The 27,341-nt window shown below is 37.3% G+C and overlaps 1 protein-coding gene across 5 annotated transcripts in view; it reads right to left on the bottom strand.

Annotated features, from left to right (window-relative positions):
* The window catches only part of VTI1A (vesicle transport through interaction with t-SNAREs 1A), a 335,162-nt gene that overhangs the window by 245,128 nt on the left and 62,693 nt on the right, over nt 1-27,341 (bottom strand). For 3 of the 5 annotated variants that reach the window (XM_037132894.2, XM_037132892.2, XM_037132890.2), the window contains exons 4-6: nt 16,656-16,733; nt 10,347-10,367; nt 5,533-5,617 (exon numbers count right to left, since the gene is read on the bottom strand). In XM_037132894.2, coding sequence (XP_036988789.2) covers nt 5,533-5,617; nt 10,347-10,367; nt 16,656-16,733 — 184 coding nt within the window. The remainder of the gene's footprint in view (nt 1-5,532; nt 5,618-10,346; nt 10,368-16,655; nt 16,734-27,341) is intronic. The other 2 variants (XM_037132891.2, XM_037132895.2) reach the window with 1 other exon arrangement.

Below are 27,341 nucleotides of genomic sequence, written 5' to 3'. Positions count from 1 at the left end.
GGACTAGCTGTTGTCCTTGCAAAGCTACACCAAGTAGAAGTTTCCGCTTGTTTGAGGATATCCTTCAGGAAGAATCTTTGGGACCTCGTGCCAATTGTTAAGAAAACTAATGATAAAATTCAAGCTCCTTGCTCTGGAATGCCTTCTAAAATGGCTTAATTTATCTTGCATCTTCATCTCAACTGGTAAGAGGACCAAATCTTGGACTACTACAATACATTTCCTGCCATGTCTCCTGTTCGCACCCCTTTGCCACTCCACCCGCACAATCTCTGTCCTCCACATTTCAGATCAGGCCACTGCCTGCCCTCCGATGGCCTCACACCCTACTTAGCGTCAGATTTAGGCTCCTTCCCACACCCTGGGGCACCACACGACCTGCGCCCTACCTGGCTCTGATATAATTGTGTGCTGTTCCCTCTCGTTCACTTGACTCCAGCCATCCCGGTATTCCTTCTGTTTCTTGAGAACCTCACAAGGGCTTCTCATTTCAGAGCCCTCGTTCTCGCTCTTCCCTTCTGGAATCACCTGTCCAAAATTGGCTCATTGATGGCATGTTTATACAATTCAAGATTCAGTTTATAAGTCACCTCACTGGGAAGTGTTTCCTCACTAGCCAGCCTAAGACAACCTTCATCAGTTACTCTTGAATACTGTGCTTCACTTTTACCATATCTGAAATGACCCAGTCACCTATTTGTTGATTTTTAAGAAGGTCTCATTCTGCATCGCCTCCCCCACCCCTCACTGCTGCCCTCATATACAAGCTGCCGAAAAAACAGGGGCCCCGGCTGTCTTGTTTACTACTGTATTATCAGAACATGGCACGAAGCATTCAATGGTCCATTTTTGAAATTATGTGAAAAGGAAATTAATACATATAAGAACATGACATAGTTTGACTACAACAGATGCCTTTGGAAAATCTCGGTATGCAGGGCCCATTCACTTTTCCGTGTGGCCTGAGGGTTACGAACATGGAATCAGATGGTCTGGCTGTACTATCTCCTCGCTTGATTATAAGTGGGGGCAAGGATGGTGCGCCTCTTCTTCATGGCAGGAAGGCTGGCAGAAGTAGCACCCTGCTGCGGAGATCAGGGACCACAAGGGACATCAGAGCCAGGTGGCCTGGGGTGACCATTGAGAGAAGGGGTGCGGACTCACAAGGCTCAGGTACTCAGGGATGGTAGGAGCAAGGCTAATATGTGGTGTAGATCACTCTTTAAAGACATGAGGCTACTAACTGCAGACAAATGCCACATGGTTCCAGAGATGTACTACCAGGTGCACTGGGTCCACTGAGCATTATAGGGTAGGACAGTCATGAGTGTCTTAAACTCCCTGTTTATATATTGAAAGGAGAGAATGAGTCTCACATTTCTGCCCTTGCTTAATTTCTCTTTCAGCCTACGTCTTTTGTTAATCATAAAGCTGTTCCTACTGTCAGTCTGAGATTGTTACTTCAGAGAAAAATAATCATAATTGCAGAATAAAAGGCAGATGACCCAGAGTTTTAACTATGAAGTCCCTGACGTCAAACAAAATAGATATCTCCACACATCTAAGAGTCATAATTATTAGTAATGACTAATAAGTGAATACTGTGACTTTTAGTCACAGGTTCTAGGACAAGAACTAGGTAAGAAACACCAAACTGGACCCAGCCAATGACTCACACAATTGCCACAGCATCTGGTCTTTAATTGTCACGCCAAAGAAAGTTTTGTTAATGAGTCTGGTCATTGTCTCACTTGACATCAGCCATTGAAATTTTCCAGCATCAGCTCTTTCATTTGTCATATATTCTTCCAAGTGTCCCTTCTTTTCTAAATGGAGCCATTCCGTTCACTTGTAACATCATCAGTGTTTTCAAATAGGAAGAGAACCAGGAAAGAAATCTGACTGGTACGAAACTCAATATATATCAAGGTGTAAATGGCACTTAAAGATAACCATGTCCTTTTTCTCAGACCAAGTGCATTCTGGACATGCATCCCTCTGCTGAACAGCTGTTCTTAAGGAAAAAATAATGGCCAATTCGACAAAACAGCTTTTAAAAAAATTTTTTTTAAGGTTTTATTTATTTATCTTTAGAGGGGAAGGGAAGGAGAAAGGGAGAGAAATATCAATCAATGGTTGCTTTTCATGAGTCCCCTGCTGGGAACTGGCCTGCAACCCAGGCATGTGCCCTGACTGGGAATCAAACCATGATCCTCTGGTTCACAGGCCCATGCTCAATCCACTGAGCTACACTAGCCAGGGCGACAAAACAGCTTTTAAAAATGTCAGAAATAACTCAACAATTTTAGAAGATGAATTTCAATATTTGCTTGGAAGATACTAGTGGCCAAAGTAATATGCTTTCTATTCTTCTCTCTATATAATTGATTTTACATACTAATCAAATGTTCTTTTTATGATATTTGCTAATAACTGTCATCAACTTAATGAACAGAGAAGTTTAAAGATTTTTATTGAAATAGTTTATCAATAATTTTGAAAATAATCACTTTTGGCTAATGGTAATATATAAAAATGATGACTTTTACAGAGCCCTCTTTACTGTCTAACCACTTGAATATATGTGACCTCATTTACTTTATAACAGCTGTTGGGATATATAGAATCTGGTGCCAGGATTAAATTCTGCAAATAGAAGAACATGTCCAGATAGGTTGAGTGATTTCTCAAAGTCACATAGCTGATTAATGACAAGGTCAGGTTATGGTGCTGATCTATCTTTCTTCAATAGTTCATAGATTTGTAGACACACAAAATTTCAGAAAAACATTCCAAGAGGCCCAAATTAGGATTGCCAATTTTGTTATTTTTTCAGGTAGAAAAAAAAAAAAAACACCTTCTACCTACTATTTCTATCTCTTGCCATGAAACTTTCCTTTCTTTTATCACCCCAAAATAGAAACAACATGATTTTGCAAACGGTGGTCCTTTTAATTAATAAAATTTGCTTTGTGAGAAAGTCACTACTTTGACCTTTTTTAAAATCTCATTTTGCTGTGAACTGGTGAAAACTTAATGTGGTCTAGAACTAGCTCTCAGACCAAAACTTGGAATCCATTTCTCTCTTTCAGGCTGTTTCAAAAGTCATACTAACTCTTCCACATCTCCTTTTTGCATTTCATTGCCTTTCAGAAAAAGCAACCAATAAACACCAAAAGCTTTTCCTTTTGAAAGTTGCTCTTCTTCTGCTACTCTAACAAGATGGTTAGTACATAAATTCACATCATAACCCATATGCAGAGCCGCTGACTGACTAGATGCGACCAGGCTGAGACTTCCCCCTCCCCCACAAAGATGTTGTGGCTGTGTTCTTGTTTCTCAATCCACTGTTCAAACTCACCCCTGAATCACTGGGATGACTCCTGTCCGGCAGAGGTGGTGTATGTATCACAGCTGTCTCCACCTCCACGAAGCCCACCCTCACTCTTCACAGACTTGGTTTTATAGTCTGTAAGAAGTTCCCAAGTCTTATATGACAAATAACCATCTAATTTTACACAGCTTTATAGTTCATCTACCATTAGTAGTTAATGGTAGTTAACCTACCATTAAAAAGTCCAAGAAGACTTAGGTTGAACTTTGGGCCACTCACCATCTCCAGGTTGACTGTGTTGATAGTTTGACGCGGGTATTATATTTTAGCACACATAAAAACTATCAAATCCCACTCAATCTTATCTTCTTGATCAATACATGACCACACCCCACCCCATATTTGAGGACATCTTTGACGACTTCCTTCAGCTTTAGGAGGAAACGGTATGAATGATGGGCTGAGAGAAAAGGCAGCCCAATCAGAGACAGTGCCACAGTGAGAACACCCTCAGCCCATCCCAGTTCCACATGTCAAGAGGCTCGCCAATGGGTGGCTTTATCAAAGAAGGTTCCTTGATGACCCCAAGAATGTCAAAGTAACACTTTTTAAAAACTTTTTAAATCTATACAAACTTTAATAACAATGAAATTTTTTCTATGCAATAAAGATAAATGCCCGTAATCATCAAATGACCAACATACCCACAATAATATTTATATTCATATAGTGTTTTTATAGCGTATAAAACATTTTCACATATGCCATCATTTCTTAGGAATATTTGGAGACAGGCAAGATTGTTTCCATTTTGTTGAAAAAGACACAGACTCTAAGAGGTTATGTTATGTGATTTGCTCAAGGTCCCACAAAAAGACCTCCAACCTGAGCCTGGTCCTTCGACCTCGTGTTCAGGGCTCTTTGCTTTACTCACATTCTTTACAGCACAGCTACGTCCACAGTTGAGCCCAAGGACAGAAAAAGCAAACAAAAGTTGGCTTTTCCCCAATCAGTGCTAAAAGCCAATGTACCAATAGCTTCAGAAAGAAGGGCCGCCTACAGTACTACAAAATCTGGAAGGTTTATGGTCTCTTTTAGTCTTCCGACCATTAATACCAGTGCCATCTGAGTTCTTCCTACTCAGTTTCTTAGATTTATTCCCACAGCCAGCCAAGCAGAATGAATAGCCATGCATCCAGGACAACAAAAAACACTAGCCATTCACAGCACAAATTACTTGGAATCATTTTTATTATACCTGCTCTTCCAAAAGAAACATTTCGGTGACCTAAATTTTTTTAAATGATCGAAATGTTAACTATATATTTTTGTGGTTTACACACTGTGCAAAAACTATAAAAAAATATGTTAAAACAGATTGTACCTAATTATACTTTGCAACACAAAACAAAAAAGAAAGCTAAGTAACAAAAACCTGACGGCTACAAAGGAGTTCGTGGATATTTATTTACTATGTGAGAACAAATAGTCATTGCACAAAACATTTATGATTAAAAAGCCTGTCTATTTTAAGTAGACGAGTCTTGGAAGTCAAATAAAGGTGGTGTTTTCTGAAAAGAATAACTAGTGTTAACTCAAACCAAAAGTTTGAACAGTATTAACTAATGCTAGTGAGATTTTCATGTATCATGTCTTCCTTCTTACTGTGGCTTTTTCCCTTAATATCTGCTTATAGGCTCTGTTCATGATTTTTAAAAAATACAGGATTATTAGAAACCATTTCTAACACCAGGATAAATAAGCAAGGTGAACTAGGGATTTTTACTTCTTTGCCCCTAGTCCACATCATTTAGACTGATGAAAATGTTAATTTTTACAAACAGGAATAAACGTAACGAAGCAAACAACTGGGGACCGTGCTGGATGCCAGCAACCATTGCGGGTGGGTAAACTGACAACATGTACCTGCATATTAAGACAAATGTAGAATTTAGACAAAGTATTCTATCGCTTTTCAGATATATACTTTTAAACCTCAGGAACTGTTTTCAGTAGATGTCATGCCTTTTAACTTGAAAAAAGATAAGCACAAATAAGCTCCCAATTGTCTCCCCAATATGTAAACCACATCTCGGGCTGCTGTCTCTGCTGCTCCTTTGAAGTTACCCTGAAATGTCATGTGTTGTGAAGACTGCTGTGCATAAGCAAGACAATTTGCTCACTCTCAGAATTCTTACCGGTTTCCACTGCTATTTGGTACCCAGCCTCTAGTCTCCGAGATGACCTTTCCAGCCTCTCTGTGTTATCTAGCAGATGTGCCCTCTGAAAAATAAAAAGGGGAAAAAAATCAGACGGCCGTCTACAATGTTCTTTTTTTGCCTTTAAAAAAATAATGCTTTTGTATGCCCTAACATTTGGGAGGGGGACGGCAGTCAAAACCCATTAGAAATAATTTTGAGCAAATCTTCCATTGTAAGATCCGCTACAATGGACGGATTTCCAATCACTCAGTTGCGTATGGGCCATCCACTTTTTTTTTGTTGTTTGTTTTAAAAGGCAGGCTTGTGTTGTACGTAGCCACAGTAAATCTTACTCCAAAACACTGAAAAATGTACTACGACCAGAGTTAACTGGATCTTTCCTGTTTCAGGAGAGGCAAATGCATGAGGCATTTGCATAGATCTATGGCCCTTATTTTATATTTATCTTGTGTAAATGCAATCATTTAAAACACTCACTTGTTCCTTTAACTTCTGCAGACTGTAATTTTTAAACAGGAACTTTATTTCTAAGAGGATGTCCCTCTGTTTTGGATGTGCGGCGAGATGCCACACAGAACAACATGTGCTACTAAGACAGAATACCAAACAGCAGGTCTAGCTGAAGACAACTCGGGGCAGCACTAAGAAACAAGGGATGTGTGTTTCTCCACGCACACAGATGTACAAAATCGTGAATTTATGCACTAGATTCAAAGTAAACTTGACATAACTGTGAACTATTAATATAATAATTACATGCACTCTCTTATATTATATCTGATTGGCTGATTAGAGGATCTTCCCTCAAATCTCAGCTTCTAAACTTTCATTGCTGCATTAAGGGGTTGTTGTTTAAAAAAAAAAACAAAAAACCACGATTCTATACTAGATCTATTCAGGTTGACGAACAGATTTGTAAGCTAATCATTGCTGTGAGTGGGTAAGAATATGTTCATGCACGTGTGAACATGTGTGTAGAGACATGCATGCTTGGACACTCAGAAATATATGCATACGTACATGTGTATGTTTGTGTGTGTAGAGGCACACACGTATTTGCATTGGTCAGCAGCTTACCCCCTCAAATCAGTTTTGGTATTTGGTCAAAAAGAAAGAAATATTGCAACCACGAGTCCTATAACTTTGTGTTGTTGGCAGATGTCACTTAAAATAGAAGAAATGCTTCCTAATAATAATAAAAAAAGGAGGTGCCATCCATATTATCTGAGTGGCTGTCGAGTGAAACGATCTACCTTGCTCTAATGAGCCCCCATGGATCCTGGAGATGCAAGCTGTATTGACATGCACACTTAAGCTAATACACCTAGACCAGTGCCTCCAAGCTCTAGCAGCCAGGGATGCTGACAGAATATCTCGCTTCCATCTTCAAAGAAAGGAAGTGATTAGTATGTTATCATTACCATTCAAAACGTGATTTCCTTATTCCCTCCCGGCATAGGTGACACATCTGAGATGCGGCCAGACGTTGGAGGCAGCTAAAGCCACATCAAAGCTTTCCTTGAAATTTTTTTTGGGGGAAGGGGGGGGAAGGGAGGGGTAAGAATCATTAAAACAATGCATTTAGAACAGAGAGATAGGACCTGATGTGAAGGTCAGGGAAGCTGCATCAACGGTCTATAATAATTAATAGAGTCATCCAATATACAGTTTAGAAATTAAGGAAAACTGCTCCTCCCTCTGCAAGAAAAAAAAATCCTAAACTAAATAAGTAAAAGGGAGGAAGGAAGGAAAGCTTATATTATGGAAGCGCAAAAATCACTAAAGGCTGTAATTGAGAAAAAGACAAGCAAGGGGAGCTCTGTGTGTTTGGCATTAATGACTACTTTTAAATAAAATTAAACATTTTACTTAGCCTGTCAAAATAGCTTTCTCACTCCTAATTCTCACTACATGCAGGTTTTGGGGAATAGGATTACTCTTCCCTTTTTGAAGATTGTTTTCTCCCTTAACAAAGGACAATTTCAAGTTGCTGATTCTGTAAAAAGATAGCAGATTTGTGAAATCAAGAGTAATCTGAATTTTAATCCAGAATAACGAAACAAAGATTTTTAGTTCATTTTGCTACTGGATGAAATCCCTAAATTAAAAAGAAAGATTTAGCTACTGTAGATTTTTTTAAAGTCCGAGATCAATACTGGAAATTGACAGTCTAATTAGATGATTATATATAATGTAGGAAACAAAGCATTTAAATGTGGAATGATTTTCAGGATTCCATAAAAGGGAGTTAAATTAGATTATCCATGTTTGGCTGTGGTGGGAGTCAGTTTCTAAAAGACCCTTTTTAAAAAGAGAGAATGTTCCTAAACAACAGAAGTCAGTCCTCTTCGGGACAGTTCTGTTTTCTCAGATTAAATGTGCACTCAGAGGACTCTCAGTTTACCCGCAGCTCTCCAGCAGGACCTCCCTTTGTATTTTGGAGCCCCTTCACTTAAGTCAAGCTAAAAACAAGTTCTTGTAACAGCTGGGCTATTTACATTGTTCCCTCGGCTGTGCTTTGCCCTGGTCTCTGAAAATGAAAGGCAATACACTACAGTAGCAGCTGATGCTTTCAACTTGCCCCCCACACTCCATCCCAAACTCATTCTCTCACCCTCTTCTCAGCCCTTTTCAAAGCAGGTAAGTAAAGCTGTGCAGGAGCTCAGATGGAGCTTAACTTGTGTAAGGAGCTGTGCAGTGTGGAGGGCTGGAGACGCTCATTGACACGGACAGCCAGGCATCGCCAACGCCAGGTCAGCTCCCGTGCACTGCCAGCCTGCCTCCAAGCACGCCCAGTCTACAGAACTGAGCCAGAAAAGAGCATCACAAAGAAGGGATGGGGGCGTATTTTGTTTCTAAGCACAACAAAACGTCCTATTTTGGAGGACAGGAGTGCCTGTTTTCTTGGGATAGATACAAGAAAGAAATCTGGGGTACATTCTGGTTGTTTCCTATTAGAATCCTGGCTGAGAAACAATCGCTTCTGAGCAAACCATGTACCAGTGCACCGTCATCACCATCATCTCTATAAACATCAATGCTACATTCATTTCAAAGATTGTTGAAAGACTATTTCAGAGCATATTATTCTATTAGTTCGGTGATATATATAATTCTTCCAAGTACAATTCATCACAGGTTGCACTTTTGGAGACATGCATTCCAGAAGCATAACTGATGAAACTGTTGCTAAAGGCAGCATAAAAAAAGTTAAGCCATAAAATAATGATAAAACATATTTTGAAAGAAATGCAGACCTTATGTTTGCAGCTTTTAAAATTAAGATTGCTAAATCCACACAATTCAGCTTAACAACAGCAGAATGTCTCCTGTCAAAAATGTCAATTGTAATAAGACACACACTTTTATTAATTATATTCATTGCCGAAGTCAGGGGTCAGAGCTTCATGTACTTTCTTCATATAGAAGTTTTTAAAATCTGTTATTAGTTCCAATAATATTTGAAAATTCTGATTCTTCACCTAAACATGAACATATGCAAATCTATACAAGCAGATATTGTGTCTTGCAAAAAAAAAAAAAAAGAAAAAGAAAAAAACTATGGACGTATCAGCCCCCCTCAGGAATAATCTTATATATCAGATCTGCAATTGATTATATTCATTTAGTGTATACATCTGCTTCAATGTAGAGAAGATCGACCAATCAACCAACCAACAAAAAAGGTTGCAGGGCATGGGTTTGTGTATCTTCAGCTTTTGTTTTATACAGCATTGTTACTTTTTCTAAGAGAAGATACCACTCATGCATTTTCAGTTAAAAATCTGTTGAAGACCACTATCTACAAGCCTCTAAATTAGCATTTGTATCCCCTGGAGAATGATGACAAACCAATAAAAAAAGTTCTAGAAAAACTCAATCAATGCAGTCCATCTAAATTCAGAAATAATTCACAGTACTCGGATTATAAGCAACTGGGCAATTTTTAAGTTGCAACACAAGCCACTATTTTATGTCCTGATATAAAAGCAACAAAACTGTAGTAAGTGAAAAATGAAACTACACTGTCTCTGCAAAGAGTACCAAAGCATATCTGATAAGTTTGGCCTAATTAAAAAAAATACAGAATCATTTGCTATGTGGGGGTAAAATGATAACATTGCTATAAATATTTGCTGGGCCACAGAAATGTCTGAGGCTGCATTATGAACCAGGCTAGCAAATTCAGGAAAATGAGAACTCACTTGGGTGCTATTTCCTACAGAAAGGAAAGTGCTTAACAATGACGAGAGCTTTGGTTATTCTTAGGTGTCTGTGTACACGGACTAGTAGAGCATTCATAACATACGTGTTTCCCCAAAAGGATAATGGATTCATGATATCTTATGTTGAATTTGGGTGAGGGAAAGAAGTTTATTTAAAAACAGTTTTCAGTAAAGTAAATCAGATTGCAAGAAAAAAAATTATTCATGTTGACTTCTTTGTGAAACCAATATAAATAAAACAAGTCTGAAGTTAGTTTGCATTAAAAATGATACTTCATGATAGTTTTACGAAATTCCTTTATTTTCCCTCCTTTTGGGGCTTTTAGAATATGAATTTTCCACCTGATGCCAACAAATAACAATGATCGCTGAAACAGGCATGATTTGGATATGCTTGTTTTTTAAAGATAATCAGCAGAGAATATATCTAGCAACATAATCAATAATTTTGCTCTGTGCAGATTTGCCTGGAAAAATGAACTCAAAAATCTTACTTCAGATTTAGAAACTCAATTTTATAGGGAAAAGCAGAATTAAAAAAAAAGCAAGCTAGAAAGTACTCACCTCTTCACGTAATTTTATCAACTGCAACATGAATGCACAAAAAAAAGATAAAAAGAAGAGAAATGGCAGGAAAGAAAGATCAGTTGTGCGACAGGATACAGAATTAACATTGACAATTTATCTGTTTACATGTTTAGCATTTAGAAATCACAGACAAACACATTAAAAGAACCTAAACACAGACTACATGCAGAGTTTTTGAACGAATAAAGATCACTTTCTCACACTGTCACATTAAACAAAGAGAATAGTGTGAAATTCTCTTTTAAAGTACATCTAAGACACCATCATGAAATAAAGGGGAATGACTTCATAGAAGTCTATATTATAAAGAAAGAAAACAAGTTTACTGTTCCTCTCTTCTAAGAATGTACTACGGAAAAGGTTTTGTAAATACAAGTTTTCAGGATGTTTCTAGATTTAGAATCTTGACAACTGATTTCAGATTTTAGCTACAAATGAAAATGATGAATAGTTCATGCTTTTGTCCCAATAAAACAAACTATTATGTTAATGTCATACTTGTACTCACTGTAGTAAAAAAAAAATTGCATTGGGAGATAACATTGTTTTCATTGAGAATAATGCATGCCAGAATAGATAATACTTAGGACATGGTATCAGAGAACATCTCACTACCCTTAGAAACACTGTGTGTATTAGAGTTAACTTCCACATGTTTGTTTTGCTTAAGAGGCTACTGCAATCACATGGTGCTTTAAAATTTTTTTGACATTTCTTTATTTTTCAATTTTCTTCATTTTTTAAACTGGGCCACCTCAAAGCATCTCCTACTTCATTTGTACTGCAGTTTGTTGTCATTAAAGTCAGACTCCAAACCTATCTTTATTTGTTAGTAAATTGTCCTGTGATAACATTTCAACTCTCTTCTGCAGACCATTTTTCTATTTGCCTGAAATATAACAGATAAAAGAAGCTGCTTAACTCTTTAGAAGCTAGAAAATGGACATAACCATTTGGCTCACTCTTTGTATGGGTAGATGTGTATGTTTGACAGTGTTGTACACTACAAATATCAGCGTATAATTGAGAAGACTGCCACAGTTTCTGCAATGAACAGAAACTGAAACCTGTATTGGAAGAGACTATAAACCACGTTCTAAGTCTGAAATGTGCAGCCTCAGCAATTCAGGGCTACAATTGATAAATTTTAAACATCCAAATATCTCTAAAATCTGTTATAACACTTGACACATGCAGGCCAATAGATTAAAGTATTGCTTTGGGAGAAACGTGCTATGAATTGCTCCCTGTAATTCTCTCCAAAAGTATCATGTTTACTATAGCCTAGATTTCTCAATGCTTAATGCTGGTTTTGTCTCCAATTCAAAGGAGGCAGCAGGCATTCCAGCTTCTTCCGTTATTTCATTTGTTATAGGAAAAGTATTTCAAGTACAAAAGAATGAGATTTCAAAATCATTATGAATCTCATAAAATGGGTATAGAATCTATTACATAATGTCTCAGTGAAAATTAAACTTTTAACGTCGTCCTTTCAAAATATACAAGAAGTCATTATTTTTAATTAATACACTTAGCAACCATCCAGTGGGTATGAGTAAAGCCCCTCATCGCTTCACGTGGAAAGGTACTATTCTTCTCCATTAGAGGTAAGATTTTTAAATGAAAATACCTGGCCTATCACATTTCAGAATCTTTCTCTTTGCTCTCCGAACATCATGGGAAAAAGGCAAACATTAATTCTCTGAAAGAGAAGATCTGGGAATGGATCGCATGGAGCTCTCTCCTTTCTGGGGGGACCATTCATCACTTGACTATGATACTTAAAGGGCCAAAGTTTAAAACTACTCTTCAGCAGTGGAGACCATTTGGGGCATGCCACCCTGCCATAATCAATGAGTGTTTAAAATGCTGCCCATTTGTTTCTTCAATAGGTTCCAAACAAAAAATGTTCTATCTTGTTTGTGCTGCATGGCTGCCTTTGAGCTCTACGCCGGATTTGTAGCTAAGCTAGGTAATGGGACGGGTTTTAATCTCTATCTTTCTTTTTTTCTTTTTTTAAGGGTTGAGAGTTTTCATTCAAGTAAACAAAAGATGGTCTATATTTGAGAATTAGCAATGCTTCGACTAGACGGGAAGTAGTGATTTCTTATATCATCGGGTTACCAGCTCCGCACAGACGAGACGAACGAGGGCCAGGCCACCACGTTGAGTTATGATCACCAATATCTTTCCTGAAACAAAGAGGTGCTCGCACCATCGCCCCCCCCCCCCCACACTCAATGCAGAATGTGATACAAGAGGTAATCTATTCCTTTGTGGGCTGAAAAAATCTGGTTTACGCTGGTTTGAACCAGTGGAATCTCTTGTGGCTAAGCCTTCTGCTGTGACTAAAATCAAAACTGCTCTGCGGAGCTCGGAGGGCCCATGCGCGCGCCTCGGTGTGGGCGGCGCGTCACGTGACCCCCACGGCTCCCGAAAAATTTTTTTTTACAGCTGATAACGCGACTGCCGTCTCTGTCCGCATACAGATAACGAATAAATGCTGAACTCTATTAAACGCCCTTTACACATTATCGTGGGTCGAACACACAATTTTCTGAACTTATGATGACAGTCTATTTATTTTGCTATAAACCCTCAGCACGTAACGAACAGATTTGTGCCTGGTAATGATCTGCTCTGCCAGGGCTATAAGAAATGATACCGACCTCCTTTAGATCTTGGGGAATTAAATTGACCGACTTCACCCCCTGGTCTGTGGCTGAAGTTTGACACACTTTATGCACAGCAAGCTCAAATCGGAACTTAAGAGAACCTCGTATTAAAAAAATTAAGCAATCCTATCTGCTAAATATTGCTTTACCACAAAAATTTTGGCACGTTTACAAATATCCTACTCTTTCTATATCTCTCTTTGAACCCTCTAGGATTTACTCAAATAGCATTTGCTCAGGTTTATTCACTGATCAATATAATTTTACATATGGAAACTGAGAGACCACTACAAGTTCAAAGGTATTGCTTGGAACATTTTATTTGCCTCATTGTGATACTTTACTATGAAGGGGATTTAATTCTACAAAATGTACTTTTTTCCTTTTCTGAGAATGGGTTTCATGAAACTAAATCAAATGAACAGCTATTAAGGTTTCCACTCTAAATACAGCATCTCTCTATATAAAAAATCTCAATTCTCTCAAGAATTAAATTGTTGCTATGTGCAATAGAAAATATGATATTTTAAAAGAACAGAATGATAATTAATGCCTATGAAACAATCCTTGGAAAGTTGATGACCCAACAATAGTACTCAAATATGCAAAGTTGGTAATTTTGCCCTTTCTTTGTAAATTAGGGATGAACTCTATTTGATTGTATGGAATGGATATGAATCAGAAACAAATTTATACAAAGCAATTAATTTGAAATTACATGAAACTATGTACTACATGAGGGACATTAAAGATGCAGTTGAACAATTCTTAGGATTTGAAATCTTAACATTTCTAATCATGGTGGAAATATTTATATATAAAAATAAGTTAATATACACTATAGCTATTGGAAGATTATAATTGTGTGTATCAACAGCCAGGTTTTAGTGCCTTTGAAAAAGGCATTATCAATGGCCAGAATGAGAAGTCACAGCTATGGCACACACATTTGTCTAAATCACCACAAAAAAAAAGCCAATATAGGGAGGTTGTATATATTACATCAAAATTAACTAAATAGTACTTAGTTTATATTACCTATTTATAACCATTGCTATTGATTCTTAATTATTTTCATTTTCTGACCTATAATTTAAAAAATATTGAGCTATATCCCAACTTCAGTGAAACAAATACTGCTATTTTTGTCTCAGTTTGCTTATATTCAAATATTCTCTGTATCCTAAAAGTTCATGATAAGGCAGTAAGTTCTGAAAATCGATTTATCAATAATGAACTTGAAAATAAACTTATTTGTGGGCAGAAAATACTTTCTTACATAAATTACATGTAAGTTGACTCAGAACTAAACTATCTTCTTTGCCACTCAGCTACGAAAACTAATATGAAAAACCAACTTAAGACCCTTTCTTCCTTTGAAGAAAGGGCTCTGTTTTAATTCTGTAGTCTGAATGGACACTGATGCAGAATAAAGGCTTATTCTCAAGTGACCATTCCTGTTTAAGGATGGTTTAGTTTGAGGGATTTTAATTCCTATATTATGATAACGAGCCTAAAAACAAAATTTAGTATCTTCATTATGATAATGGAAATTTTTCTACACCTGGTAACTAAATATCCAAAGAGTTAAACGTGGTTTCTTTGAACTTTCCAGCCTCATTCAAATTTTAGACTGAAAAGTTCACATTGGTAATAATCTAATAGTTACATACCCATGACTATCATTTATCATACTCTATTTATTGAAGTGACAGCTTCTCATGACTAAATCTCTGTGCTATCACTTGAAAGTGACAGGAATATAATTAGAAAAATTCAGAAAATATGAACTCAGTCTATTTTGGTGGAATACTTTTTTTGAGGCATAAAAAGATCATACTTATATGCACGTAACACAAATGTTTCAGGCACATAAATGTCCATTAAGAGGTGTGAACATAGTTTAAAAAGTGGGGGGGCGGCCCTGTCCCAGTGCTGCACCGCCCATCACAATACAGGCACCTGGTTAGCCAGGAACACCCCCTTCCTGTCCATTTCCTCTGTATCAGGCAATCGTTGATTTGAAATGAGGAAATGATCTATAGCTTATTAAAGAACTGACATGGGAACTACACATTCAGTATTTTGTTAAAAAAAAGATAATGATCTTTTTTTTGAAGATAGGAAATAAAATTATGATTCACTCATTCAAGAAGTATGAGCAACCTAAATCTCACTGAAAATAGGAAGAAAATATTTTTTTCTCTCATTCCTACATTATTTAATCTGTTATGAGTAAGACCCCTTTATCACATCACCCTTTTCTGTTTGATGTGCTCCGTATACTTTTTTCTCTCCCTTAGCTGCTCTCACCTTTTCAATCAGGAGAGCTGAAATCCCCAAGTCGGATCTTAAAGTGTGTACATGTCTGAACTAAGGCTGATAACACCCCAATAGTGGAGAAGGTGAGACTTCCCCAAAACGAACATAATCAGCTCATGACTCTTCTCCCTTTTTTTTGGGGGTGGGGTGGGGTGGGTAGATGGGAGACTTAATCACATAAGCAATACCCCTGTTATATATTTTTATAGTAGACAGTAATATATTTGCAGCATATACAGACCTATAATATAATTTATTTGAAATCATAAATATAATTATGGAATTTTCATAATGTGTATCACTATATTGTTATGTTTTACAATCTTAGTAAAATTTTGGTTTACTCCATGGGTGATTTATTTCATTTAGGCAGAGTAGAGATCTTTATAGTTTTTGCTAAAGTATAATTAATAAACAGGTGCTTGCTTCTGAAGCCCTCTATCTTTAAAAGTGTTAAAGAGAACCAGTGACTGGGGTTGAGACATTTTAGAAATCATCTCTGTACGGAGATTCCGGAAACATTTTTCAGAAGTCATATATATTAGCTATACGAACTGATTAAACCTGCAGTATTAACTCAAAGGAAAAAGTGGGGAACAGACTCCTGACACTGCTGTGTGACCCAGTGAGACCTGACAACCAAGTTCTAAGGCCCTTTGAAGAAACTGGAGCCTATTTTTTGTTTATGCAGATCCTAAACTGCAAAACAACTTTCCTATTATTGTTATTATTGTTGTTGTTGTTGTTGTTGTTATTTGGCAGAGGCAGAACTCATCTACGAGTATCCAAGCTCCACACTAGCACATACGATTTGCATTTTACTGAATGTATTTTTAAGAAGCTCCACAATAGGAGACTGAGCTGCCCTGTTGAATTTTGAAAGCTTACTTTCATTTGTTTTGCTGCAAGTGTTGATTTAATTATACTGCATTATTATCAAAGCTGCATTGTGTACTTTTTTATTCCTTTTACATGTGTTTGAGGTGAAGACCTTGTCTTTGTTTGCAAACAGTGTGTTTCAAGTTATTCCTTAAGTACTAAATAATAAAGAAAAGAGAAAAAAAAGATTTTTTTAAAGATAGCAGACAGTGATCCCAAGGTAAAGGGTTAAATGTAAGATCTCCAAGAAACATTTTGAAGTTGATTAAGACTCCAGCTTTGCATTAAACAGTATCACTTCCACATGAGTTGCTGCTAATACTGGGAAGGAGCAGCTTGGGAGCCCAGTGTGCCCGTGACCTCCTTCACCCTCCAGCCACCCACCGGGCCTTCCTGATTAGCATGCTACCTGGTTCTCTGAGGAATTCCCATCATCCCCTAGGAGCTCATTGCGTACTTCGTCACTGTAGGCGATCCGTGACCTTTTCTATAAAACAAAACAAAAAGGGAGAGAGTGAGATAAACGTTAGGAAGTGCAGGCTTCGAAGCATTGTTGGTGTCAAGGCTGATCATCTCAAACCTCGAGAGCCCCCTAATGGAAAACGATTCGCTACAATCTGCAAACCAAAGTTGTGTAAAGTTTTTGAACTTGAGAAGTTTAATGTAAATTAGAAGGTTTTCAAATACCAATAATGAAAGAAAACTCTGCACTGTGTAAGTACTCCATTAATATGCAAAATGGATCGGAAGTGGTATATGATTCCATATGTAAGTCATTCAAATAAGAACAGTAAACCAAAGGAATACAGCTCTGTAGCTGCATATCTGTAAAACTCACCAGACTGTAATTATGAGTACATGGGGGTCTTTAATATTGTGGCAGGAAATCCATTTTACAATATAGGTCTTTTAAAATCTCCAATTCGAGGACAATATTGTATCTGCATACATACACTGGAATGCCTGAAAAATTGGTTATCTATATTTCATTATTGTGATGTTACTAACCAAAAAGAGATGAAACTTAAAAGCCCAACCCATTTCCAAACAATAATTTAAACGTCTCTAGGTCCTTTCTAAATAATGGCCTGAGGACAAGTATGGGAGCGTGTTGTGTGCATGCATGTGCGTGCCTGGTAAAACAAATTAAATTCCCCGATCCTTGTAAATAAAAGCAAGGAGGCTATGAGTCAACTTTTCATAATCCCAGTAAATAAAGACAAGTGGGCTGAGTCAACATTTCGCAGGGTGAAATTTTGTTTTACAAGAAGTCTACCTTCACCTGTAAAGTCAGAGGGACATGTCTACGCGCAGTTTCTGACCTGAGTGTACACATTTGGAAAAGCTAAAAGGCTCCGCAGAGTAGCTACGAAGCGACAGTACAGTCCTGAGATGCTACTTTGGCATCACCGTGTCAGACCCAAATTCAGATTTATAGGCTACTCTGTTGCCTTTTCTGCTTCTGAACTAACTAAGCAAAACAGTGGATTTAAACATGGCAGTTAGAAAATGGTCATCTTCTTCTCACTTTCAAGTTCAGTTCTGAACTTAAAATTTCTTACCTGTCCAATGGTTATCGGAAAAATTATTGCAATTTAAAAGGACTATCCATAATCCGTAATCAGAAGTCAACAAGATTCTAAATTAGATTTCTAAAGTAATGAATGAGGAATACTGCTTTGTCACATAGAGATCATAATATCTGACACATAAAATTATACTATGCTAGAATTCAAAAGGACTTTGAAGAGGAAAAACCAATAGATTTTAAATCATGTTAAAGTAGTTGCTTTTCTCAATTGGGGTTCTTATCTGAACCACAAAACACAGAAAATTATTTCAGTAACTATTTTCTTAATTCTCCCAAGAATGGTACATAAAACAGAATTTAATTTATTACATAGAACAGAAGCCTTGGGGCATTAGGGCTTACCTCTCTGGCAGAACCCAGTTGAAAAGGCTGAATGGAGTATAAATAAAAATAAATAAATCTAGATACCCTTTTAATTTTTAGGGGGAAAAAGCCAGTGTCATGGAGTTCTAAAGGTAGCTTTGGTTAAACTGGGGTCCTGACTCACAGGTCAGTGCTCATGCTATCACACAGGATTCTCTGACCACTTTATTATCCTCTGGACACTCAGGGAAAAGATACAACAAAACATGTAAAATGTTTCAGTATAAAGGAGAGGATGGCATACCATCCTGAGTCTATACCCTGCCCAGGGTTGCACCCCCTGCTAAAAATGCATATCTTATACGTTGGCGAATGCAGTAAGTCTGCATGTAGATAAATAAAACCAATAATGTTTCAGAGAGGGCAAAGTAGAAAAGTTAAGTCATCAGCCTCATGTCAGTAATGGCACTTCTATCAGACGTCTCAACAATTCAGGAGTGGCCCAATTCATTCATTGTGAATAAGCCAGACATCTTACCAACACAAACAGCACATTAATTAAGTCTGCTTCTCTCACTGTATTTATTCAAGCTGCTATTAACTAGATATTCCTATTAACTTCATATAGAACTGTACTAAAAATGCTAAGTTACAAGGACAGTATACTTCATGGCCTTACTACACTGTTTAGATCAAGTCAAACCTTCCTTTTGCCCACGTGGAGATTCCCACTACAGTAGTTTCAAACTAGCTAAGCAAAGTATTTTACGGCATTAAAGGAAATGAGAACCTTTAAACAGGCCGTGGTATCAGAGCTGCCTTTTTAATTATTCATTTCATCACTACGGGGGACTAAAACGTTCCACAGGATGCAAGAATATCATATGGAGAGGGTTTTTGTTTTTCCCTTTTTTCACCAAAATACCAACAAACTGGCATAGATTGTTCAATTATATTATATTCTTATTTTCATTTACTGTACTTCAAAAGAGGAAGAAAATTGCAAGCATGTATCCCTAAATATCTCATCTTATTTTGAAAACCAGCAATTAAGAGTGGACATGCTCAGTAACAGAGGAGACCTAAGAATTTATCCACAGTTGAAGGGTGGTCTGTCCCTATAAATGTCATTCTTCACCATTGGGAAGGTAAAAACTGGTCACTGGGATAGCTTTCTGGATGTAATTAAGCAAATGATAGGTTCAGTTTACAAAATGTTTCCTGATAGAACTGACTTCTGTTAAAGAATGAAAAGATAACTCATTTCAAATATCAGAAATAGTCCTTCATGAAAATGATATATCAACGCTAAAAACTGAAGTCTTTACCCTTGAGTATCATTTTACAAACATTTTTAAGTGTCAAGACATCATTTTATTAAGAATTATATTTAAATGTCTGACACTGGTATTTTTCTCCTAACTTTTTATGGTTTGAAATTTTAAATTAAGCTGATTGTAATCAACCATAATTTAGCCTGCAGGATCATCATTAAACTAATTGGATACCAAAAAAGGAAAATTCCTTTGAGGGAAAAAACGGCTTATTTTATGGATGATTTTCCTCCAAAAAATCAATAAGTTATTTCACCTTTTGCAGAACTTTTAAAACCCTCACTCTACATTACCAAGTACTATGCCATATTTTAATTTGGAAGATTCAAAGTTAATGGAACCGAAACATCTCCTGTATCTTGATAAAGTAACTAAAATAATTTTACTTTATTACCAACTGTATAAAATCTGTACTTTAGCCAAATGCAAGCATGAGGATTTGAGCTGGAAATGTCACACACTCAGCTACAGTTTGAAGGAACCCAATTCATAATGCATTTTATAAATAGTTAATGACTTCTATACATAAGCTAACCAGGCAAATCAAGAAATTGTCAACATTTTTAGTCTTAGTTGTCAGTTACCACTGTCTACTGGTGCTTTATATGTGGCTTCTGGAGAAGACAGAAGCTCTGTGCAGTTTGTAATCTATTGTAATTTGGAGTCTGTACCATAAGGACGGAAAAGCTTCAGCTGACAATATTTGCCACACACACACACACACACACACACACACACACACAAACACACACACACACACAATGTTAAATACAACACAAGAGCGTTTCTCACTTTTAGTTGCGTTTGTGTAAAACTTACTCCTTTTAACTAACACACTTAGGTGAACCAGACACAATTGGACAGAAAACATCTACAGACCTTATATAAACGATTAAAAAATAGGACATTAGCAAGTGATTGTTATCCCTAGGAAGTTAGGTGCCCTCAGTTTCAATGGCTATTTCAAACTGATGATAAAAGTCAGTCCTTCGTTATGAAAGTGAGAATTCACTTGGTGTACGAACAGACCTTTTGCATACTGAGTGGCTGATTTTCTCAAAGCCAAGTTCAAACAGATACCCTTGCTCAGTTCTATCTGGCAATTTGGCTTAAAACTATCTACTTGACCTGAGCCTTAACATTTCCCAACTGAACTGAATACATTCCTGGACAGGCACTGCTAAACTATCGTAGAAACAAAATGAATTAACTTAGCTTAAACTAATTAAGAACTGTGACCGGTGCTCCTGCTCCTGTATGTTTCTACATGTGAAACAGGGTATACATAACCAGAATGAGGATTCCACAGCCCACCACTAGCATAAGCATAACAATGAAGTTGGTTTATTACTAAAGCGTATATGAGAATTTAATTTCCAAGGAGTGCACATGGCAAAGCAATTGCTTAAATTGCCTCACCTGGGAATTTAATACAATGTTATCATCAGACCAGCTACATTGTAAATAGATTTATAATGCTTTCCATGTGCTGCACTCTGTTGCATATGAATTAAGTAATGATCTGGTATTACAATAAAATCAGCTAGTTCCCACACCTGGCAGACAGGATATTTCACTAAATTAATACCCATACAGCGACATCACAAGGCATGGGAGCGGAAACCATCTCCAAGGCATTCGGCCTGAGTTTTCCATGGGAGGCAAACACTCCGCGCTTGTGTACAATGTCACTATGGGCTACGCTAGACAATCTGTTTCTAACATCTGTATCGCAGAATTAAGACTTTCTCATTCCCATTCAGTTTGGGCCTAATTTTCTTCATTCAGTGCTTTAATTACTAATCAGCAATCCACAATGTTCACAAACACTGAGAAAGGCCTTTATTCTAATCTATGTGCTGCAGACAGCCAAATAATTGATAGAAAGTGCAGTATGGTTTTGGTAAGTAATGAAAGAACAGCTTGTCCTACTTCCTAATCAAATTGGTCTATAGAAGAACTGGTTAATAGATTTCTCCATAGGTCTAAAACAAATTACCCAGTCTGGCCAGACTTTTCCATTGCTTCTACCATTTCTTTCAGTCTCCATATATTTAATAATGCTCAAGGTTACCAGGTGATACGTCTATTAAAAAATGTTATACTTTCATAGCCAAAGAATTTAACTGCTCTAAAGAATTTAACTGCTCCTGTTATAATTAACACTTTGGGATATCTACAGAATGCTGTAGAATTATATTTATTAGCTAGTATTATAATTTCTGGCATTTATTTCTTACCTAATTTTATCTGGTTCTAATTAAATAATATCATACTTCTAAAATGCCCAGATGGCATTTTCTAAAACGCATCTCTCTTTAGCACAAAGCATTCCATTTTTAACCTCAACTTCTCTTTCTCCATGGCCAATTTCAGCTTTTCATCCACACTCCACCACTGACCCAGGACTTGGAAAAAGGCTCATCAGTCTAGGACAGGAAACTGAAATTTTGGAGAAGAAAATGAAAAGGAACTTGTGAAATTTTGTTTAGTATTGTGTCCTGTGTTAAATATTAATTTCTGGCAAAAGGTGATTTAGGATTAGAGCATGCCATACTAGACAATTTAGGTAAAGGCAGAGTAAACTACTCGGCAAATGTCTGATCCCTGGAAAGTTGTGGGGGTGAAAAAGCACAGGCACTGAGTGAAGACAGCAGAGACGGCACTTTCGTTTGTGACTCTGGTCCAATTAAGTTTTCTGAGTAACAGTTTCCTCAGTCTCTAAAAGAATGGTGATAAGATTTATTGATTTATTTCCCAGGGCTGTTGTTTCCCAGAGGATTTTAATATGATAAACAAATGGAAACATCCATAATACCTCAGATGTGATAACTGTCCAAAGGATGCTCAAGTACAGATTAATTGATAACATTGAAAAAGACGCAATAAAACCAGTACACATGCAGGCCAGAGAGTACAAATTACTGTGTCCTTCCTAGAAAATGATCTGCTTTATATACTAAAAGTAGCTTCAAAAAGTTGATATTATATAACCCAGTAATTCCACTACATTGTTTTGCCCAATTCCCTATTTTTGCTGCCACAATGTTGGGGGGATTTTTAATGGTAAAAACTTTACTGCGTTTCTTTAATGATAGCAGAGAAATTAAGTTCCAATCTGTTTCTTTTAAGTAATTATTTCACTAAGCATGGTTTGCTCTTGCTCAGGGGACTCTTTAGGGTTAAAGGTCACATTCATTCACTGGAAAGTATACATGCCACATGTCACTAATACTGTAATGTTAATAAAGGGAAAACACACTTTCTATCTATCATAAACTCATGGCCAATAGACCATATGCAAGCCACCAGAGAGGGAATACTAACATGCCCCGCTGCTCAGCTACCAACAGTTAGTTGGAAAAGCAGGTTAACATGAGAACACTGAAATAACCCATTATTCTTCAAGTTTGTAAAACCAGAAAGAGATATTTAAATAAATACTTTTGGAAAAAGGCTTTAAATACTAATGTGTTTGTATTATAATCAGTCTCATTATTTTGCTTGTACTTTCAAAAATATAATACATGGTTGAATTGGATATTTATGTTTTGGCTGTAAATAAGATAACTTATACCACATTTTCTTATTTTTTTAATTTATCTATCATGTCTTATGTGAACACATGCATATGATGAGTATACACACACACACACACACAAAGCTCACACAAACCCATATGCAATCCATATGTAATAACAACTCTATTTGTGATTCACAATGCTAGAAGAGGCTTTTATTTATACTAGGAACTCCAACCACACTGCTGCTACATCATTTAATGATTTGTAAAACAGAGAACCCAGAAATCAAGTAACTACACTTCTTCATTTCCTTCTCCAGCGCTTTTAAACTTAAGCCTGAAGTTTAACTTTGGCATTAGTGTTTCAAAATGCAACTTAGTATCATGGCCCCAGTTGCTTGCATATGTTTGTATTTAGGATTTTGACACTGCTATTGAACACGGTGTGGCTGTGTCTTAAATCATGTTAGCTTGTCAATCAATAATTAAGTTACTTCATTCAGAAAATCAACTCATGATAGAATGCCCAGATGTTGTCCACATCTGGAACAGAGTAAGTGTGCAGTGGAGGAAATCTAATTCTTTAAAGTCTTTCTGAATACAAAATAAAATAACTCCATAGATTGTATCTGAAATAATCAGAATGTCAAATGTTCACTACTTTGTCTGAAAACGATACACACTCCCACTGGAAAATGGTGCTCTGAAACACAAGTGCTATGGAACAAATGGCTCATTTGTAGTTTTAAAAAGAACTACTAAATTAAGTTTATGCATTTATACAATTAAGTTGTAGCTACGTTTTCCTATGAAATCGGCCTGGCAATGGGGAGGAAAAGTGATCATTCATTGAAAAATCTGTCAATAGTCGTAATTTCAAGTGCTCTACATACCCAAGAACAAATGATCTTGCGGGTTCTCTGTGACTGACACATAGTGTGTATCATACACAGTCAGCAACAGGTAAGTGACAGAGTCTTTTAGTTGACAGTGATGTAAGGAATCCCCTGGACCAGCCTACACGTTTAGAGATGTAGAATTCTAAGCCAGAGGGGCTCTCTACCCAAAGGCACAAAGCTGGGAAAAAACAGGCAGAACAAGGACACAATCCATTTCTCCACGCCGGTGCTCTTGTCACTGTCCCAGACCACAAGGACAGGCGAGGGTTGTCTTATGACTCATTCATTCCCCCGGGCAAGACTGGCTGTACTATCCACCTAGCTCTCCGACTTATCCTTGGTTGAATAGTCTGTAGGGTTTTTTCTCCTTGTCACCCTGCTCTAAAAGAAACAAAAACCAAACCTTTGCTTACATGTTGTCAATATTTAGAATATTGATAATAAATGTGGAAGTTCAAGGGTAACAAATACTTAAGGTAGAATGTGTTATTTGTCTGATCTCAGAGAGTGAGTCACAACCACACCTATGGCTGTAACTAGATAGGTTTCGAGATTAATCTTCAAAGGCTACACCATAAAGCAACATTAATCTACCCAAAGGGCAGGAAAGGCGCCTCACCAGTTATAGCTGTTAAGGTGTGTCAAGAATTGCCTGCTTACCCCTGGGATCTGGTGACTCCCTATGTGGTTACTCCAAAATTCTGGATTGGAACCAGCCATCTCATAGGCAAACAGTTCTTTCTTACAATAAACTTTTCCTGGTACTTACTTTTGGACCCCTGTTGAGACAGATTCTTTATTATCGCATATGCTGTGTTACAGTGAGGTTACAGTACTCATCATGCAAAGATGTACAAGATGCTTTTGCAATGAAACAAAATTCTTTTTGCCCAAATTGTCTATGAAAACATTTTGAAGATTACCCCACACACTAGGGTGACCCCCAAACTATTAAATATAATGAAGTAAATATAAATACTCATACCTAATTCATAAACATGTTTTTCTTAAAAATTTTCTCCATTTTCACTCTGGATGGTGTGGCTCAGTAAACTGAGCCATGAACTGTAAAGCAAAAGGTCTCCAGTTCGGTGACCCGTTGGTCCCCAATCAAGGCACATGCCTGGGTTTTGGGCCAGGTCCCCAGTAGGGGGCACTCAAGAAGCAACCACACACTGATATTTCTCTCTCTCTTTCTCCTTCCTGTCCCCTCTCTAAAAATAAATAAATAAAATCTAAAACTAAATCTTTAAAAAAATTTCTCCATTTTCACTTGAATGGGATAAAGTCCTGCCTACTCAGGGGCTTTGCTTCATCAATTAAATGTTCTCCCTCTTGTATCTTTAATGTGTCACTCTCTATTGGTTCTTTTCTTTAAGAATATAAACATTTTTAAGTGTAATCCAGCTTTATATTTTTATTTTTATATGTATTTATTTTTATTGTGTATGCTTTTACAATTGTTCCCACTTTTTCTTCCTTTCCACACCCCCCAGCCCCTCCCCAAGCCAGTCCCTATATTGCTGTCCATGCCCATGGGTTGCGCATAAATGTCCTTTGGTTCATCCCTTCACATCTCTCATCCGGTCCCCCAGCCCCCACCTCCTTCCTGGCAGCTGTCAGTCTGTTTAATGTATCAAAGCTTCTGTTACTATTTTGTTCACTAGATTCCACATATAAGTGACAGACCACGTGATATTTTTCTTTCACTGATTGTCTTAATCCACTCAGTATAATTTTTTCCAGGTCGATCCATGCTGTTGTAAAACATAAGAGTGTCATCTTTTTTTCTACTGCGTAATATTCCATATGTAAATGTACCACAGTGTTTTTAACCACTCATCTACTGATGGGCACTTAGGCTGTTTCCAAATCTTGGCTATTGTAAATAGCACTGCGATAAACATAGGGATGCATATTTTTTTTTGTGCTGGTGTTTCCGGATCCTTGGGGTATATTCCTTGTGGAATTGCTGGGTCAGAAGAGAGTTACATTCTGAATTTTTTTTTTAAGGATGCTTTATATTGTTTTCCACAGTGGCTGCACCAGACTGCATTTCCACCAGTGGTGCACTAGGGTCCCCTTTTCTCCACAGCCTCGTCACCAATTGTTGTTTGTTGATTCATTGATGGTGGCCGTTCTGACAGGTGTAAGGTGATATCTCATTGAGGTTTTCGTTTGCATTTCTCTGATGATTCCTGGTGTTGAGCATTTCCTCATGTATCTAAAGGTCTTCTGTACGTCCTCTTCGAAGAAGTGTCTATTCAGGTCTTTTGCCTTGAATATCTTAATTGGCTTGTTTGTCTTCCTGGTGTTGAGCTGTATTCGTTTTTTAATAAGTTATTTTACCCTCTAATACTCTCCCCAACTAATGCCCAACCTCTTTTATCCTTCCCTTCCTAGCCGAGCTTCTTGAATGAATATTCTACAAGCACTAACTCCACTTATTCATGTCCCAGCCACTTGTCAAATTGAAACAAACTAGATTCTTTCCTACCATGACACAGGACTCCCCAGAATCACCACTGACTTTCCAGCTGTCAAAAATCACTGGCCATGTTTTTAAAATAAGCTTATTTTAGGATAGTTATAGAGTTATAGAAAAGTTGCAAAGACTGTGCAGAGTTCCCATATAACCCACGTCCGGTTTCCCTGTTGTTAATATCTTGCATTAATATGGTATGTTTGTCACAATTAGTGAATCAATTGTTCATTATTATTATCACATCATCACTATTATTATGGACATCATTGTTAACTGAAGTCCATACTTTTTCCAGATTTCCTTTTAGTACCTAATGTTCTTTCTCTGTCCCAGGATACCACCCAAGATTCCACACTGCAGTTGGTAGTCATGTCTCCTGAGGCTGACCTCAGCTGTGAGTGTTGCTCAGACTTTTCTTTGATGACCTGAACAGTTTTGAAGAGCACTCGTTAGGTGTTTTGTAGAATGTCTCTCATTGGGATTTGTCTGAAATTTTTCTTATGACTAGACTGGGGTTATGGGGTTTGGGGAGGAAGACCATAGAGGTAAAGTATTATTTTCATCATAATTATTTCAAAGGTATATACTAGCAACATGACTTAATCACTATTGAGGTTGACCTTGACCATGTGGCTGGAGTAGTGTCTGCCAGTTTTCTCTACAGTAAAGCTACTCTTTTCTCCTTCCCATGCTGTCCTCACTGTGCATGACCCACATTTGTGGAGTGGGGAATGAGGCTCCATGTCCTCAAGGGAGGAGTATCTACACACATCATTTGTTATTGTCCTGCATGGGAGATGGAGTTCATCATTATTCAATCATTCATTAACGTCAGTATGGACTCCTGACTATTTATTTCATTCTTTGGCTCATAATCCAATACAACTTACTTACTTTGTCATTCAGACTGTAACAGCTTTGGCTCCAATAGCTACTTTTCAGTCCTTTTTTCACTTGACC

The sequence above is a fragment of the Artibeus jamaicensis genome, unplaced genomic scaffold, assembly GCF_021234435.1.
Source record: "Artibeus jamaicensis isolate MK-2021 breed Jamaican fruit bat unplaced genomic scaffold, CSHL_Jam_final contig_490, whole genome shotgun sequence".
NCBI lineage: Eukaryota > Metazoa > Chordata > Mammalia > Chiroptera > Phyllostomidae > Artibeus > Artibeus jamaicensis.
The sequence above is the reverse complement of the archived record's forward strand: the minus strand, read 5'-3'. Positions and strand labels throughout refer to the sequence as shown.